Source organism: Drosophila takahashii, chromosome 3R, assembly GCF_030179915.1.
Source record: "Drosophila takahashii strain IR98-3 E-12201 chromosome 3R, DtakHiC1v2, whole genome shotgun sequence".
In the NCBI taxonomy this organism is placed as follows: Eukaryota; Metazoa; Arthropoda; class Insecta; order Diptera; family Drosophilidae; genus Drosophila; species Drosophila takahashii.
In genome coordinates, this window is record NC_091681.1 from 28,520,098 (window position 1) to 28,533,676 (window position 13,579).

Here is a 13,579-nt window from a genome sequence, read left to right on the forward strand (position 1 = left end):
CTATAGCTTCCAAGTTCCAGATCATGTAGCTAAAAAATGTATTAAAAATAATTATAGTTTGCAATTAACGGCTTTAAAAACCGATATCATAACTTCCAATCAACTTCTGAAAATTATTTTCGAAATAAAAAAGAACCGCCAAGAGCAATAAAGGTGTGACCAGGTTCATCTTATTTACATAGGTATTTTCTCCAGACCGCACTGCAGCCATACCACTAATTTTTTAATTGTTTTATTTTGTTTTTTGGAGATTGGCTTGAGATTGCGTCGCGAAATGGATGTGGACAAGATTTGCTTGACTTGCCTGAGCTCGACGGAACCCTTTCTGTCCATTTACGACGGCGGATCGGGCAGCTGCCTGGCTGACATGATCCGGGATTTCACGAAAACCAAGGTGAGCGCGGTTCTCAGTCAGCTGGATTTCCATGTTAATCCGACTAATCCTTTGTTTTCCAGCCTCGCCGCAACGACAATCTCCCGCAGAAAGTGTGCCTGGGTTGCCTGAGTGAGATCTCCAGGTGCTACACCTTCAAGATCAAGTGCGAGAACTCCAGTCGCACCCTGCGCCAATTGCTGCCGAATGCCCTGCCCGAGGAGCCGGAGCCGGAAAACAAGGTGTCCATCGCTAGTCCGGTGTCCACGGCGGATCAGGCTGTGCAGACGACCGGCTGGGAGCCCAGCAGATGCACTGCCTCCGTGCAAACGGAGGCGGTGGCCACCACGGATGCCGAACAGAACACCAGCCTGGTCAAGTCGACGATTTCGGTGGATCTGGACTACGACGGCGAGGGCGAGGTCTTTGACTACGAGCTGCCCGATGAGCCCGTCGAGAAGACCACCAGCCTCATCCTGCAGGTTCACCCAGGCAGCTTGAAGGACGAAAAGCAGGTGGTGTTCACCCAAACCAATGTGATTTACGAGGCGGGCGATGATGACAACGAGCTGGAGCAGCAGATCCGGGAATGTAACCTGGCCATTTTCGAGGGCGTCGACAACGAAGCGGAGGTCATCACAGTGGCCGCTCCGCAGGTGACCACCAGAAAGAGCGCCGCCAAGCTCTTAACGCAGCAGCAGGGCGAAAAGGAAGAGAATCCTGCGAGTCCCAAAGAGGAAGTGTCGCCGCCGACTAAAAGAGCTTCTCGCCGGCGGGCAGTGGTCAAGCAGGACGTGCCGGCCACGCCGGAATCACCTTCTCCCTCCAAGCAGCTTCGCTTGGGAACACAGCGCAAATCCCTGAATGCAGTCGGAGGAGCAGCAGCAGCATCTGCACCTCTAACACCTGAACTAAAGTATCACTGCGATCGCTGCAATGCGGGCTTTGCGCTGGAGAAATCCCTGATGATCCACAGACGCCAAAAGGGCTGCATCAACCGGAATTTCAAGTGCAACGAGTGCGAAAAGGTCTTCGTGTCGCCGGATCACTTGGCCGAGCACCAGGCCAGTCATGGTGCTCACAATTGCCAGGAGTGCGGAATGCAGTGCGATTCCAAGGAGCAACTGAGCAAGCACCTGGTGCAGGGCCACAAGAGGAATCTGCGCAATCAGTGCAACGTCTGCCAGAAGGGTAAGCTAAATGCGGATTTAAGGGGGAACCTTTTAATTATTATTAAATAATTTCTAGTATTCACCATGCTGTCCACGCTGCGCGACCACATGCGCATCCACACCGGCGAGAAGCCCTTTTTGTGCAACATCTGCGGCAAGAGCTTCACCCAGAACGCCAATCTGCGCCAGCACAAGCTGCGTCACTCGGAGACGAAGAGCTTCAAGTGCGAGCTGTGCCCGCACTCGTTCGTCACCAAGGCGGAGCTCGCCTCGCACGCCCGCACCCACACCGGCGACAAGCCCTTCGAGTGCGATGTGTGCCTGGCCAGGTTCACCACCAGCTGCTCGCTGGCCAAGCACAAACGGAAGCACACTGGCGAGCGGCCCTACGCCTGCGATCTGTGCCCCATGAGATTCACCGCTTTGAATGTGCTGAAGAACCACCGAAGGACGCACACTGGCGAGCGGCCGTATGTCTGTCCCTTCTGCTCGAAGACGTTCACGCAACGCGGCGACTGCCAGATGCACCAGCGCACCCATCAAGGCGATCGCATTTACATTTGCCCGGTGTGCAGCGAGGAGTTCAAGTCGATGCCCGACATGCGATCGCATTTGGCCGGTCACGAGCAGCACGACAAACGGCTGGTACACTTTAGCTTTCTGAGCAACAAGGAGAACGGAAGCGGAGCCCTCGAGGAGGATCTAAATGAGATAACTGAGACTGCGCTAATGTTGTAAGCGGATGAGGGAACTGTGCAACCAGTGGGAGCCATGTTTATCTCTTAGATAACCAAGTAATTGATTATATTCTAAGGTCACTCCTGTTCAACCAAAACAGCAAGCACAACTTGTCTGCTTTACATTTCCGTCTACTCTTCTTCCCCTGGGGAGCACAGTTTATGACAAAACTCACAACTTTAGTACATCTTTAGTCTTAACTTAGTCGCTAGGTCGTAGATAAAAATAAAAGCTTAAATGGTACATTGCATCATCATCATCTCATTGCTAGTAGAACTGGCCGTACTGCGCCGCCGGCTGCATGGCTGCCGATGTGGAGGCGATGACGGCGACTGAGGCTGCGACGGAGGAGTCGGGCAGGAGCAGGACGGCGGCGGCGGAGGCAGGCGGACCGCTTGTCACGGGCGGATCGCCCTGGAACCAGTTGACGAGCTCGTGGTGCGCACTTTGCACGCATTTCCGCTGGTCCGCAATCAGGTTCTCCGAGTATTTAACGTGGTTGGCATAGGCATCCTTCTCGTGTTGCACATCCTTCGACATGCGATGCAGGTCCTTGAGTATGGCCGATCCCCACAGCTGGACGTGGATGTCGGGTATCTTGCTGGCCAGTTGCATGGCCGGCGTCACCATGTTCATGCTCTCCTTTGAGTTGCCGATGCTGAGAAAGACGTGCGAGAGGAGGACCAGCGAGCAGCTGGTCAGTCGGTTGAGGTCTTCGGCATTGGCCATTTTCAGGGTCTCCCGCAGAAAGCGTCTTTACAGGAAAAAGATAAAAAGTTATCAATACGCCTAAAAGATTTCTCAGTACTGTACTCACTTGGCCTCGTGGAAGCTGTTCTTGTGGAAGGCGTGCAGGCCCTGGACGTAGTAGAAGCCCCCCATCAGCGCTTGGCTGCTGTACGTGTGCGTGTTCTCCGTGGACACGGCGTCCAGGATCTGCTTGAGGTCCGTTTCGCGCTTGGTGCGCAGGTAAATGATCGCCAGGTTGAGGTTGGCGAACAGCTTCAGGTCCCGCTCACTCGTTTCGCCCACGCAGACGACAAACTGCCGCTCGGCGTGCTCGAAGAAGCTGGTGGACATGGAGTACAGGCCGATGAGGCAGTGCAGCTGCGCCGAGTGCCGCCGCAGCAGGCTGCGTTGCGGTGCCGCCAGGCAGACGTCCCTCGCGGCGGCTATTTCCCGTATGGCCAGTTCCCGGTTGCCCATCACCATGCGGCACATCACAATATGCTCCAGCAGGATCACCTTGAACACCGAGAGAATCGGCTTGTCCTCCTGCTGTTTCAGTTTCTCGATTTGGGTAAGCGCCTTCTCCGTGTACTTCTGCGCCTTGTCCATGTAACCCGCCATCATGGAGTGCGAAACGGTGACCAGGTACACGAGGACATAGAGCTGCTCCTTGGGCAGCCACACGAACATCTCCAGCTGATTGGCCCCGAAAATCGCCTCGTCCGTGGGCCAATTTGGCGCCATTATCGTCTGTATGGACATCTGCAGCTGCTTGAGGCTGGGCTTGACCGTTTTCACCTGACCCAAAGCGAGGTAGTAGCACACCTGCAGCACCAGGAAGAACACCTTGAGGTACTCCTTCTGGTGTGGATTGGGTATGTTGTTGTCGATGATCTGGCCGGCGGAATTGAGCAGGGCTAGCACATCGGTGGTCTTGCGCTCGATCATGAGGATCATGGCGCGGGAGAGCAGGAAGAGCACTTTCAGGTACGTGGCGCTCGCCTCGTCGGCACTTTCGGCGCCCACGGCCAGCAGCTCGGAGGCCAGCGAGTACTCGCGATCGCTGGCATGGATCTGGGCCAGCTGGAGCAGCAGCTTGCAGTGCCAGTAGACGTTGTGCTGCGACAGCTCGACGGCGCGGCGCAGCATCGCCTTCGCCTGGTGCGAGTTCATGTCCGTCTGCAGGTGCAGTTGGGCCAGCAGCGAGGCGGTGTCGAACTTGACATCGAAATTGGGCAGCGGCTCCGATATGCTCCACGCCTTCTCCAGGTGCTGGCGCGCCAGATCGATGTTCTTCGTGTAGGCCATCAGGATTTGGCCCATCTGCAGGTGCGTCCGCGCCTCGACCTTCGAGGGCGGCATAAATGTGAAGAGCGCCTGGAGACACTGGATGCACTTCTTGATGTTCGGCGGCTGCGAGGTGCGGAAGTACTCCGCCAGGCCAAGGAGCGATATGTAGCAGGCGTCCTGGGACGCCGCCGTCGACGTGCTGGCCGACGCACTCATTTCGGACAGCGCACAGCAAATTCGGTTTGTTTATCGCGTAATTTTGTTGTCAATTCGCGACTGTGCTCGGTGGCGGTGGTGGCTGGCTGCCAGTGTTGGTAAGTGATGCTGTGCTGCTGGTGGTGGCAGAAGCTTTCGCGGTTATCGGTCGCGGGGCTCTGTGCAAGTCACGCTTTTCTCAAAAAACAGTGACTGGGTTTTCATTCACCATATACAGATCGTTAATCGATTTAGAGGTTAGAGGTTAAAATCTAACTGAATTATTTATAGTTTCACTTATTAAAATTAAATGATAAAAAAATTATTATTCAATCAAATAAACCAGTTGGAATTAGGTTTTAAGCCTGCATTTTTAAAGATCGAAAAAATCTAGGCTCACTACCTTTCTTGACTTTTTTAGTTTAAATAAAGAACGAATTTAAAAATAATTAAAAAATAAACAATGGGAATGCAAAATATTTCTTATCAATTGGTGAGACCGTAGTGCTGTCTATCGATTCAGAAGTCAAGCTCGGCTTCGGCGTTTAAACGCCGCATGAATTAGTCAAAGATTATTTGTGCGGCTGACCAGACGTCTTAAGTTTAAATTTTTTTTTTAATTTCTGTGATTTTCTTGATAAAGGTAATTAGTCTTATTCATCATGCCCTTTTTTTGTATTCTTCCAATCATTATCAATAAAAGCAAAATCAATACATAACTGCTTCCGCAGAATACATATTCATATTACGAACTCTTATCAATATGAAAATATACATTTTTGTAAAAGATAATAAAAACAATAAATGAACAAAGAGATTGCTTCTCCGATGAATCATCCGTTTTTTTTAATACCATGCTTACCTTATCAAACTCCCAAGAAGGAAACGTGTCTAAATATATAACAAATTTAATTAATCTCTACATTCAATATCAAATTCAACTCAAATAAGGATATTCATTTTTAACACTCAGAATTTGATATCCAAAAATAACAGTTCATAAAGTACACAAACTTTCTTAGGAAACATATAAATTCTTAATTTATGATATGTTTTTCTAGAAAAATACATACAACACGTAACGAAGGGTGCTCATTGCAATCAAGTTGAAATTTGACTCAGGGAAATCCAAGTGTACTATCTCTAGATGAACCTAGGTCATTTCAAAAGAAAACAAAAAAATAATCAATAAAAGTTCATATAAAAAAACGAAAAAATATTCAGATTAGTTAACCAAAACAATAGCCCGAAAAGTGGCAAGTGTGATAAAAACAAAAAATAAGAATTTCTTAGACTAATGGGTTTTCCTATTTACATTTTCAGTGCCAGCAAAAAAATGCACATACTCAGCGTAGTCCTGCCAGGGCTTCTTCCCGTCCTGGCATTAGCCGTTTTTGACAAACCAGATGTATCCCTCCTTAAAGGACGTTCGAGGATATTTGAAGGAGAACGGGAGTTTTCCATAACAATGATGAAACAGATCCGGGAAAACCATCCCAACAAGAACCTCTTCTTCTCGCCGTTCAGCACCTATAACGCCCTGCTTCTGGCCTATTTCGCCTCCTCAGGACAGACAGAGCAGGAGCTGGCCAATGTGTTGAATCTAAATTGGGCTCTTAACAAGGAGCAGGTTCGAAGCGCTTACAGAGTAGATAAGGTACTCCACTTTGCTCGATTCCATCAAAGTCCGTTGGAGCTCACGTCGGTAAACCGCATTTATGTGGACAAAAATGTGGAAGTGCTCGATCACTTTAAAAAAGTTTTATACGACGAAACAGAACCCATCGACTTCAAGAACCAACCAGCAGAGTCTTTAAAGACAATAAACGACTGGATCGCCAAAAAAACCCATAATCAGATCCGCGACATGCTCAGTTCCGATGAAATCACCTCTCGCACCATGTTGGTCCTGGCCAACGCCGCCTACATGAAGGGGGCGTGGCTCAGTCAGTTTAAGGTGGAGAAGACCTCCCATCAGCCCTTTTACATAAATGACCGTGAGCAAACAATGGTATCCATGATGCACCAGAGTGCCACCTTCAAGATGAACATAGATGAACACTTGCAAGCTCAAATCCTCAAGCTGCCCTACCGGACACAATACGAAAAGGAAGATGAGCAGCGTTTAAGTCCTGAGGATAAGTCCGATGTCTCCATGGTCCTTATCCTGCCGACCTCCTACGAAAACAATGTGAATGATTTAATATCCCGACTGGATGCAGATAGCCTAAAGACGTTGATTGAACAGTCCATGCCGCGCGAAATGGAGGTGGCCGTGCCCAAGTTCCAGTTCGAGCAGCGCCTGGGATTGACTCCGGTAAGTTTAATTATATTAACCTATAACTATTAGCCTAACTAATCGGTTGCATCCTTTTTAGATCCTTGTCAATATGGGCATAAACAAGATGTTCGGAAGTGGCTCCACATTTGAAGACTTGACCCCAGAGCACGTTTCTATCGATGACGCCCAACACGTGGCCAAAATCAAGGTGGACGAGATGGGAAGCACCGCTGCGGCGGCCACCATCCTCATAGCCAGCCGATCGGCTAGGCAACCCGATCCCACCAAGTTCATTTGCGACCATCCGTTTGTGTTCATCATCTATGATGAAAGAGTCCATACGATCCTGTTTGCTGGCGTCTATAGTGACCCCAGGGATATGCAGCATTAAAACTGAATTTGTTTTCTCATTGACTCAGCAATTTTTGTATACAATGAAAGGATAATCAAATTTTTAAAAATGTTCACTAATAAATTTGTGCCTCGAAAACCCACGCTTTTTTTGATAGCTTTCTTAATACTTTTTATCGGCTTTCATTGAATTAAATAAATAAAGAATAATAAAGAAATTTAAATCCAAAGATCAGAACACTGGATCAAATTAAACTTGAGAAACATTTTTGAAAAATATCGGAGCAAACGACCTTTCCTAAACTTTTATTCTAGGTAGAGAACAAATTAACATTATTTCAAAGTTGGAACGTATTTCGTATCAATTGGTGGTACCGTAGTGTGCGAATATCAGCTGTGCCATCTATCACACTTTAAAAACTGAGCTTGGCTTAGGCGTTTAATTGCCGAATGATTCAGTTAAAGATTTCATGTGCGGTTGAGCAGACGTCTTAAGTTTATATTTTTAAAAATACTTGATAGAGGTAACTAGTGTAATACATTTTAATCTTGGCTATATTTTTGTATTCTTTCAATCAAATATATCAATAAAAACAATATCAATACACAACAGCTTCCGCAGAATGTACATTCATATTCATATTAAGAACTATTATCAATATGAAAAATAAAATTTTTGTGAAAAAAACGAGATAATAAAGGAAGAACACGTGTCTATAAAATAAATTAATTTATTTTTCATACATTCAATATCAATTTTATTCTAGAAAAATATAGTACCTATATAAAACACAACGAAATGTGCTTATTGAAATTTTTACTTGGGAAAATCCAACTGTATTATCTTTAGACGAACCTATAGGTTATTTCAAAAGAAAACATAAATATGAGCAATAAGAAGGTCGTATAATAATACAAAAAAAAAATGATTCAAAATCTAGGCAAGGAATGGAAATTAAAAAGATTTTAGAAACAAAAAAAAACCATCCCTTTTATTAAGTTAAAAATTAAGGAATTTTTTAAATTTATATTTTCAGACCCAGCCAAAAAATGTACATTCTCCGCCTAGTTCTGATAGGGATTATCCCCGTACTGGCATTAGCCGTACGTGACAAACCACCCCAATTTTATATTCAGGGATTTTCGAGGATATTTGAAGGAGAACGAGACTTTTCCATAACAATGATGAAACAGATCCGGGAAAACCATCCCAACAAGAACCTTTTCTTCTCGCCGTTCAGCACCTATAACGCCTTGCTTCTGGCCTATTTCGCATCCTCAGGACAGACAGAGCAGGAGCTGGCCAATGTGCTGAATCTAAATTCGGCTTTTAACAAGGAGCAGGTTCGAAGCGCTTACACAGTAAACAAGGTCATACACTTAGCTCGATTCCATCAAAGTCCGATGGAGCTCACGTCGGTAAACCGCATTTACGTGGACAAAAATGTGGAAGTGATCGATTACTTTAAAACCGTTTTATACGACGAAACAGAACCAATCGACTTCAAGAACCAACCAGCGCAGTCTCTAAAGACAATAAACGAGTGGATCGCCAAAAAAACCCATAACCAGATCCGCGACATGCTCAGTTCCGATGAAATCACCTCTCGCACCATGTTGGTCCTGGCCAACGCCGCCTACATGAAGGGGGCGTGGCTCAGTCAGTTTAAGGTGGAGAAGACCACCCAGCAGCCCTTTTATATAAATGACCGTGAGCAAACAATGGTACCCATGATGCACCAGAGTGCCACCTTCAAGATGAACATAGATGAACACTTGCAAGCTCAAATCCTCAAGCTGCCCTACCGGACTAAATTCATAACGAAAGATGATCAGCTATTAACTCCTGAGGATAAGTCCGATGTCTCTATGGTCCTTATTCTGCCGACCTCCAACTATAACAATGTAAATGATTTAATATCCCAACTGGATGCAGATAGCCTTAAGACGTTGGTTGAACAGTCCATCCCTCGCGAGCTGGAGGTGGCCGTGCCCAAGTTCCAGTTCGAGCAGCGTCTGGTATTGACTCCGGTAAGCATACTTGTACATATAAAAAGGTATTATCTTAGCTAATCGGCTGCATCTTCCTTAGATCCTTGGCAATATGGGCATAAACAAGACGTTCGGAAGTGGCTCCACCTTTGAGAACTTGACTCCCGACCACATTTCTATCGATGGCGCCCAACACATGGCCAAAATCAAGGTGGACGAGATGGGAAGCACCGCTGCGGCGGCCACCATCCTATTAGCCAGCCGATCGGCTGGGCGACCCGTTCCCACCAAGTTCATTTGCGACCATCCGTTTGTGTTCATCATCTATGATGAAAGAGTCCATACGATCCTGTTCGCCGGCGTCTATAGTGACCCCAGGGAAATGGAGCATTAAAAAAAAAACATATTTTCTGATTGATTTAGCAATTTTTGTATACAATTAAAGGATAATCAAATTGTACTTCGAAAATCTATGGTTTTTTGGACAGCTTTCTTTTTTTTAACGGATTTTTCGCCAAATTGTACTTGTTGTAGTAACGTGTTTTAATTGTGAGCTCTGTGATAAAAATACGCTGAATATGCTCTGGTCTTCCAGAATATGTACAGTTTTGATAGGGCTTTAGAGGACATTGGCAGTCACTACTTTCGGAGACAACTAAAATACCTGTTGAACCAACCCATTTTCTGGGGTGACCGTTTCAAGAGATAATATCACCTGTTGGCTACCGATTACCGCCTATCGATATCAAAGCTGCGCTTGCCGTTAATAAGTCCCCAGTTACAGTTCGGGATCGATTCAGTTTCTAGTTTTAGCCGCAGGTGAACAGACCTCAAGTCGGTCCAAGTTATAGTGCGATTTCGGTGCTACTCAAAGCCTACACTCAAAGAAGGTATTTCCCAGTGCTTGTCAAGTGTTTGTCCCAATTTGTTCAACTTCCCCGGAGCTTCGTGACTACCATTTAACAAATCGGGTTGATAGTTGAGCGTCGCTATTTCTGTAATACTTATCAGCATGCACAAATGTATATGCACATATTTATATACATGCATATATGAATTTGTGTATTTGAGGCTCTGATTTGCGCTACTTTTTTGTATGTGCGGTTTTTTTTGCAATAACAATGAGGAATATCTATAAAGTTCCCATGAAGCTTGACTTAATTGATCTCTTCAGCGAGAATCCGTTGAGTCTTCCTTCGTTGTCTTATCAGATTTAATTTTTAGTTTCCTCCGGGTTCCAAGAAAAAAGATGATTTTATTATGAATAATACAGAAAAACAGTCATAAAAAATTTGTGGGTATTGTCCAGCTATATTAAATATAAATTTCTTTGGGTACAGTGTCAAGTTTTTAGTCACTCAAGTAATCTACAAAAATTCCCTCTACAAAGAATTTGCTTAAATAAAAAACCACAATTATTTACTTTATAAAAATATACTCCTGAATAATAAAAAATAAATATTTTAAAGTTCAGGGTAACTTTTGCAAAAAGCGTACTACAATTATTTTGTAAAGTAAGTTAAATTTAGAAGTTTCAAGTTCATTAAGCCGGATTAATTACTTTTAATAAACTTCAAATCAAGTGCTCGATTTCAAAGTTATTATTGTCTAACCCATTAATCCAAGTTCAATGCAGCTTAATTTAGGCTGACATGTCCGCTTCCTATCAGTTAAAACTGGTTGTTCAATATTTTTGGATTCTCCCAAAAACTCGAGAGCGCACAAAAACGCCGCGCATGCGCAGAAACAAGCGTTACGTCTGAGGGGTATAAAGGTATACGAGTAACAACAGCAGAAAGCAATTACAAAATCGCCAATACAGGGTCAACAATGAGCATACGCGTAAAAATACGAAACGCCAACAATTTGTGCCGTTTATGAATCATATACTATAGTGGTGCTGTCCGCCGGTGGGATCCGCAACCGGTTATCGGAAATGTTAATTTTGGGTTTTTTATTTTTACACAAAGCGCTTTTCATTGCCTGCGCTGCAGTCACGCAACTGTGGACTTCGTCATCGCTCAGCTGGTGAAAAACTGGAGCTACGGCCGACATAAAGCTCCCGATATGTGGACGCTCTTTCATGCTCCGATGGATGCATATGGGGTTCATTATGTACGGATTGCGAATTTTGAGTGCAGAGCGGCGGAAACTTTCACTTTCATATGCCGTGGCTGCAGAGATGTTGCAATTGTCGTCCGAAGACAACTAACGACTTGATGGACTGGAAAAGCTTTTCAATGAATCAGCCTAAAGCGATATTCAACGAGGCCGAGAGCAAATTTCGATATAATATTTGCTTAAAGATTTTTAACAAGGTCTTTTGATTTATAATTTTAATCCGTTCGCTTTAAAATGACTTTAAATTTTTCTAGCGAAAAAAAATGTTACAAGTTGTTTAACATTTAAGAAACCCGACTCTAAGAATTCCAAATTGTTTTCTTAGCTTTACTGCAAATGCTAATGAGATAATTTAAAACTCTGTGTAATTTACAATATTTCTCCTTATTTATGTAACCACACGATAGTAACTGTCTAATTATCTTAAATTCGCAATTCTAATTTTACTACTCCCATAATTTGTCAGGGTTTTCCACAGACATCAATCTGCTTTATTTGAAAGTATTTTCTGACATTTTATTGTTATGACTCTAATGGAAGTATCAACCCTTTCTGGGGGCTTCATAAATCAGTGTGACTCAAGTGCGCTTTTGAAGCTCTTGTCGTCTAATAAATTTATCGGGAATTACAAACAAAATGGGAAATAAACGGAGGATTCCATGCCAGTCACGAACCACTTGCAAACAGTACATTTTATAAATCGACAGTACAAGGTCACCAAATTTAGGGGTCTAATACCTTTATATATTTATTATTGTATTTATTTATATAATGTATAAAAAATTAACAAAATTTTTTTTTACTTATTATAGGGTTCCTACAAAATTTCACAAAATGAACATCCTCAGTCTATCTGTGGTGGTGACGATTCTGCCGGCCATCGCCTTAGCCGGCCTCTGTGGTGTTGAGCCCGACGCGAACCTACTGGATAAGCGGATTAACCTCTACAAGGGCCAACAGAACTTCGCCGTGTCCATGCTGGATGCCATCCGGCAGAGCACTCCCAACGAGAACGTCTTCTTCTCGCCGTACAGCACCTACCATGCTCTGCTCCTCGCCTACTTCGGATCCTCCGGAGAGACGGAGAAGGAGCTGGCCAAGGTGCTCCATCTGGATTGGGCTGACTCCAAGGAGGTGGTGCGCAGCGCCTATGTCCTGGAGAAGAAGAACCGCAAGGAGCGACAGAGCAACATGCCCCTCGAGTTCTCCTCGGCGGACAGGATATTCTTTGCCAATGATCTGCATCTGACCAGCTGTGCCAAGAACCGTCTGACCGAGGAAATCAGGCAGATGGACTTCAAGGGCCAGCCCGAGGAGTCGCGCAAGGAGATCAACGACTGGATTGCCAAGGAGACCCACGATCAAATCCGCAATATGCTCAGTGCCGATGAAATCACACCTCGCACTCGATTGGTCCTGGCCAATGCCGCCTATTTGAAGGGTCAGTGGCTCAGCCAATTCAAGGTGGAGAAGACAGCGCCAATGCCTTTCTACACCTCCCCGTCCAACTTTTCGCTGGTGTCCATGATGCAGCAGAAGGGCACTTTCCTGCTGAACGTCGACGAACAGCTGCGTGCCCACGTCCTGCAGCTGCCTTACCGCACTGTCTTCGAGTCGCAGGAGAAGGAGGACAGCTTGCCAGATGAAAACTCGGACATCTCCATGGTGCTCATCCTGCCGCCATTCAACAGCAATTCGCTGGAGGATGTGCTCTCCCGGCTGAATGCCGACAGTCTAGATGAATCGCTCAAGCAGGCCATGCCCCGCGAAATTGAAGTGTCGCTGCCCAAATTCGAGTTTGAACAGCGACTCGAACTGAACCCTGTAAGTAAACCTTTCTCAATTCTAAAGTTTAATTTAATTCTTACCGATTGTGCTCTCTATTTCAGATCCTTGCCAAAATGGGAGTCAAGAAAATGTTTGACGCGTCCATCGCCACCTTCGACGACTTGACCTCCGAGTCGATTTCCATCGGTGACTCAAAGCACGTGGCCAAGATTAAGGTGGACGAGGAGGGAAGCACCGCGGCGGCGGCCACAGTCCTCTTCACATACCGATCGGCTAGGCCCGTGGAGCCCGCCAAGTTCGAGTGCAACCATCCGTTCCTGTTCGTCATCTACGATCGCACATCCCGGTCAATCCTGTTCACGGGCATCTATCGCGATCCCCAAGCAATGAAGCAGTAAAAGAAAGCTGCTGCAACTTCGCTATTAATCTAACCAAATTCCTTTTCGACTGTTAATGACAATGTAAACTTTTTAACTTACTTTAACGATAATAAATTATGCCCATAACAAGAAAGGGGAGGATTTTTCCCTCTCATTAAATACACAATTA

At 45.5% G+C, this 13,579-nt stretch overlaps 5 protein-coding genes across 5 annotated transcripts; 4 read left to right on the forward strand and 1 right to left on the reverse strand.

Moving 5' to 3' along the window:
• Positions 1–202: 202 nt before the first annotated feature.
• LOC108058649 (zinc finger protein 436) lies at positions 203–2,533 on the forward strand. Its single transcript, XM_017143546.3, has 3 exons — positions 203–394; positions 457–1,564; positions 1,622–2,533. Exons 1-3 carry the CDS (start codon positions 275–277, stop codon positions 2,281–2,283), a joined length of 1,890 nt encoding a protein of 629 aa, XP_016999035.2. The 5' UTR covers positions 203–274; the 3' UTR covers positions 2,284–2,533.
• On the reverse strand, positions 2,442–4,628 carry Mau2 (Mau2 sister chromatid cohesion factor). The gene is made up of 2 exons (XM_017143544.3): positions 3,101–4,628; positions 2,442–3,037 (listed from the first exon to the last, which is right to left on the reverse strand). Exons 1-2 carry the CDS (start codon positions 4,516–4,518, stop codon positions 2,551–2,553), a joined length of 1,905 nt encoding a protein of 634 aa, XP_016999033.1. The 5' UTR covers positions 4,519–4,628; the 3' UTR covers positions 2,442–2,550.
• A 408-nt stretch (positions 4,629–5,036) lies between these two features.
• Positions 5,037–7,292, forward strand: Spn88Eb (Serpin 88Eb). The gene is made up of 3 exons (XM_017143536.3): positions 5,037–5,140; positions 5,821–6,814; positions 6,876–7,292. Exons 2-3 carry the CDS (start codon positions 5,834–5,836, stop codon positions 7,167–7,169), a joined length of 1,275 nt encoding a protein of 424 aa, XP_016999025.2. The 5' UTR covers positions 5,037–5,140; positions 5,821–5,833; the 3' UTR covers positions 7,170–7,292.
• A 145-nt stretch (positions 7,293–7,437) lies between these two features.
• On the forward strand, positions 7,438–9,539 carry LOC108058642 (serine protease inhibitor 88Ea-like). The gene is made up of 3 exons (XM_017143537.3): positions 7,438–7,653; positions 8,167–9,160; positions 9,222–9,539. Exons 2-3 carry the CDS (start codon positions 8,180–8,182, stop codon positions 9,513–9,515), a joined length of 1,275 nt encoding a protein of 424 aa, XP_016999026.2. The 5' UTR covers positions 7,438–7,653; positions 8,167–8,179; the 3' UTR covers positions 9,516–9,539.
• Positions 9,540–9,877: 338 nt separating this feature from the next.
• On the forward strand, positions 9,878–13,576 carry Spn88Ea (Serpin 88Ea). The gene is made up of 3 exons (XM_017143533.3): positions 9,878–10,011; positions 12,055–13,066; positions 13,132–13,576. The coding sequence occupies exons 2-3, from the start codon at positions 12,077–12,079 to the stop codon at positions 13,426–13,428; spliced, it is 1,287 nt and encodes a 428-aa protein (XP_016999022.2). The 5' UTR covers positions 9,878–10,011; positions 12,055–12,076; the 3' UTR covers positions 13,429–13,576.
• The last annotated feature ends 3 nt before the right edge of the window (positions 13,577–13,579 follow it).

Excerpts from the sequence above, each read along its gene's own strand:
- LOC108058642 (XM_017143537.3), top strand. The coding sequence starts at position 8,180 with ATGTACATTCTCCGCCTAGTTCTGATAGGGATTATCCCCGTACTGGCA. Across the intron at positions 9,161-9,221 it reads AGCGTCTGGTATTGACTCCG|ATCCTTGGCAATATGGGCAT; the intron begins GTAAGCATACTT and ends CATCTTCCTTAG.
- Spn88Eb (XM_017143536.3), top strand. The coding sequence starts at position 5,834 with ATGCACATACTCAGCGTAGTCCTGCCAGGGCTTCTTCCCGTCCTGGCA. Across the intron at positions 6,815-6,875 it reads AGCGCCTGGGATTGACTCCG|ATCCTTGTCAATATGGGCAT; the intron begins GTAAGTTTAATT and ends CATCCTTTTTAG.
- Mau2 (XM_017143544.3), bottom strand. The coding sequence starts at position 4,518 with ATGAGTGCGTCGGCCAGCACGTCGACGGCGGCGTCCCAGGACGCCTGC. Across the intron at positions 3,038-3,100 it reads AACAGCTTCCACGAGGCCAA|ACGCTTTCTGCGGGAGACCC; the intron begins GTGAGTACAGTA and ends TTTCCTGTAAAG.
- Spn88Ea (XM_017143533.3), top strand. The coding sequence starts at position 12,077 with ATGAACATCCTCAGTCTATCTGTGGTGGTGACGATTCTGCCGGCCATC. Across the intron at positions 13,067-13,131 it reads AGCGACTCGAACTGAACCCT|ATCCTTGCCAAAATGGGAGT; the intron begins GTAAGTAAACCT and ends TCTCTATTTCAG.
- LOC108058649 (XM_017143546.3), top strand. The coding sequence starts at position 275 with ATGGATGTGGACAAGATTTGCTTGACTTGCCTGAGCTCGACGGAACCC. Across the intron at positions 395-456 it reads GGGATTTCACGAAAACCAAG|CCTCGCCGCAACGACAATCT; the intron begins GTGAGCGCGGTT and ends TTTGTTTTCCAG. Across the intron at positions 1,565-1,621 it reads GTGCAACGTCTGCCAGAAGG|TATTCACCATGCTGTCCACG; the intron begins GTAAGCTAAATG and ends AATAATTTCTAG.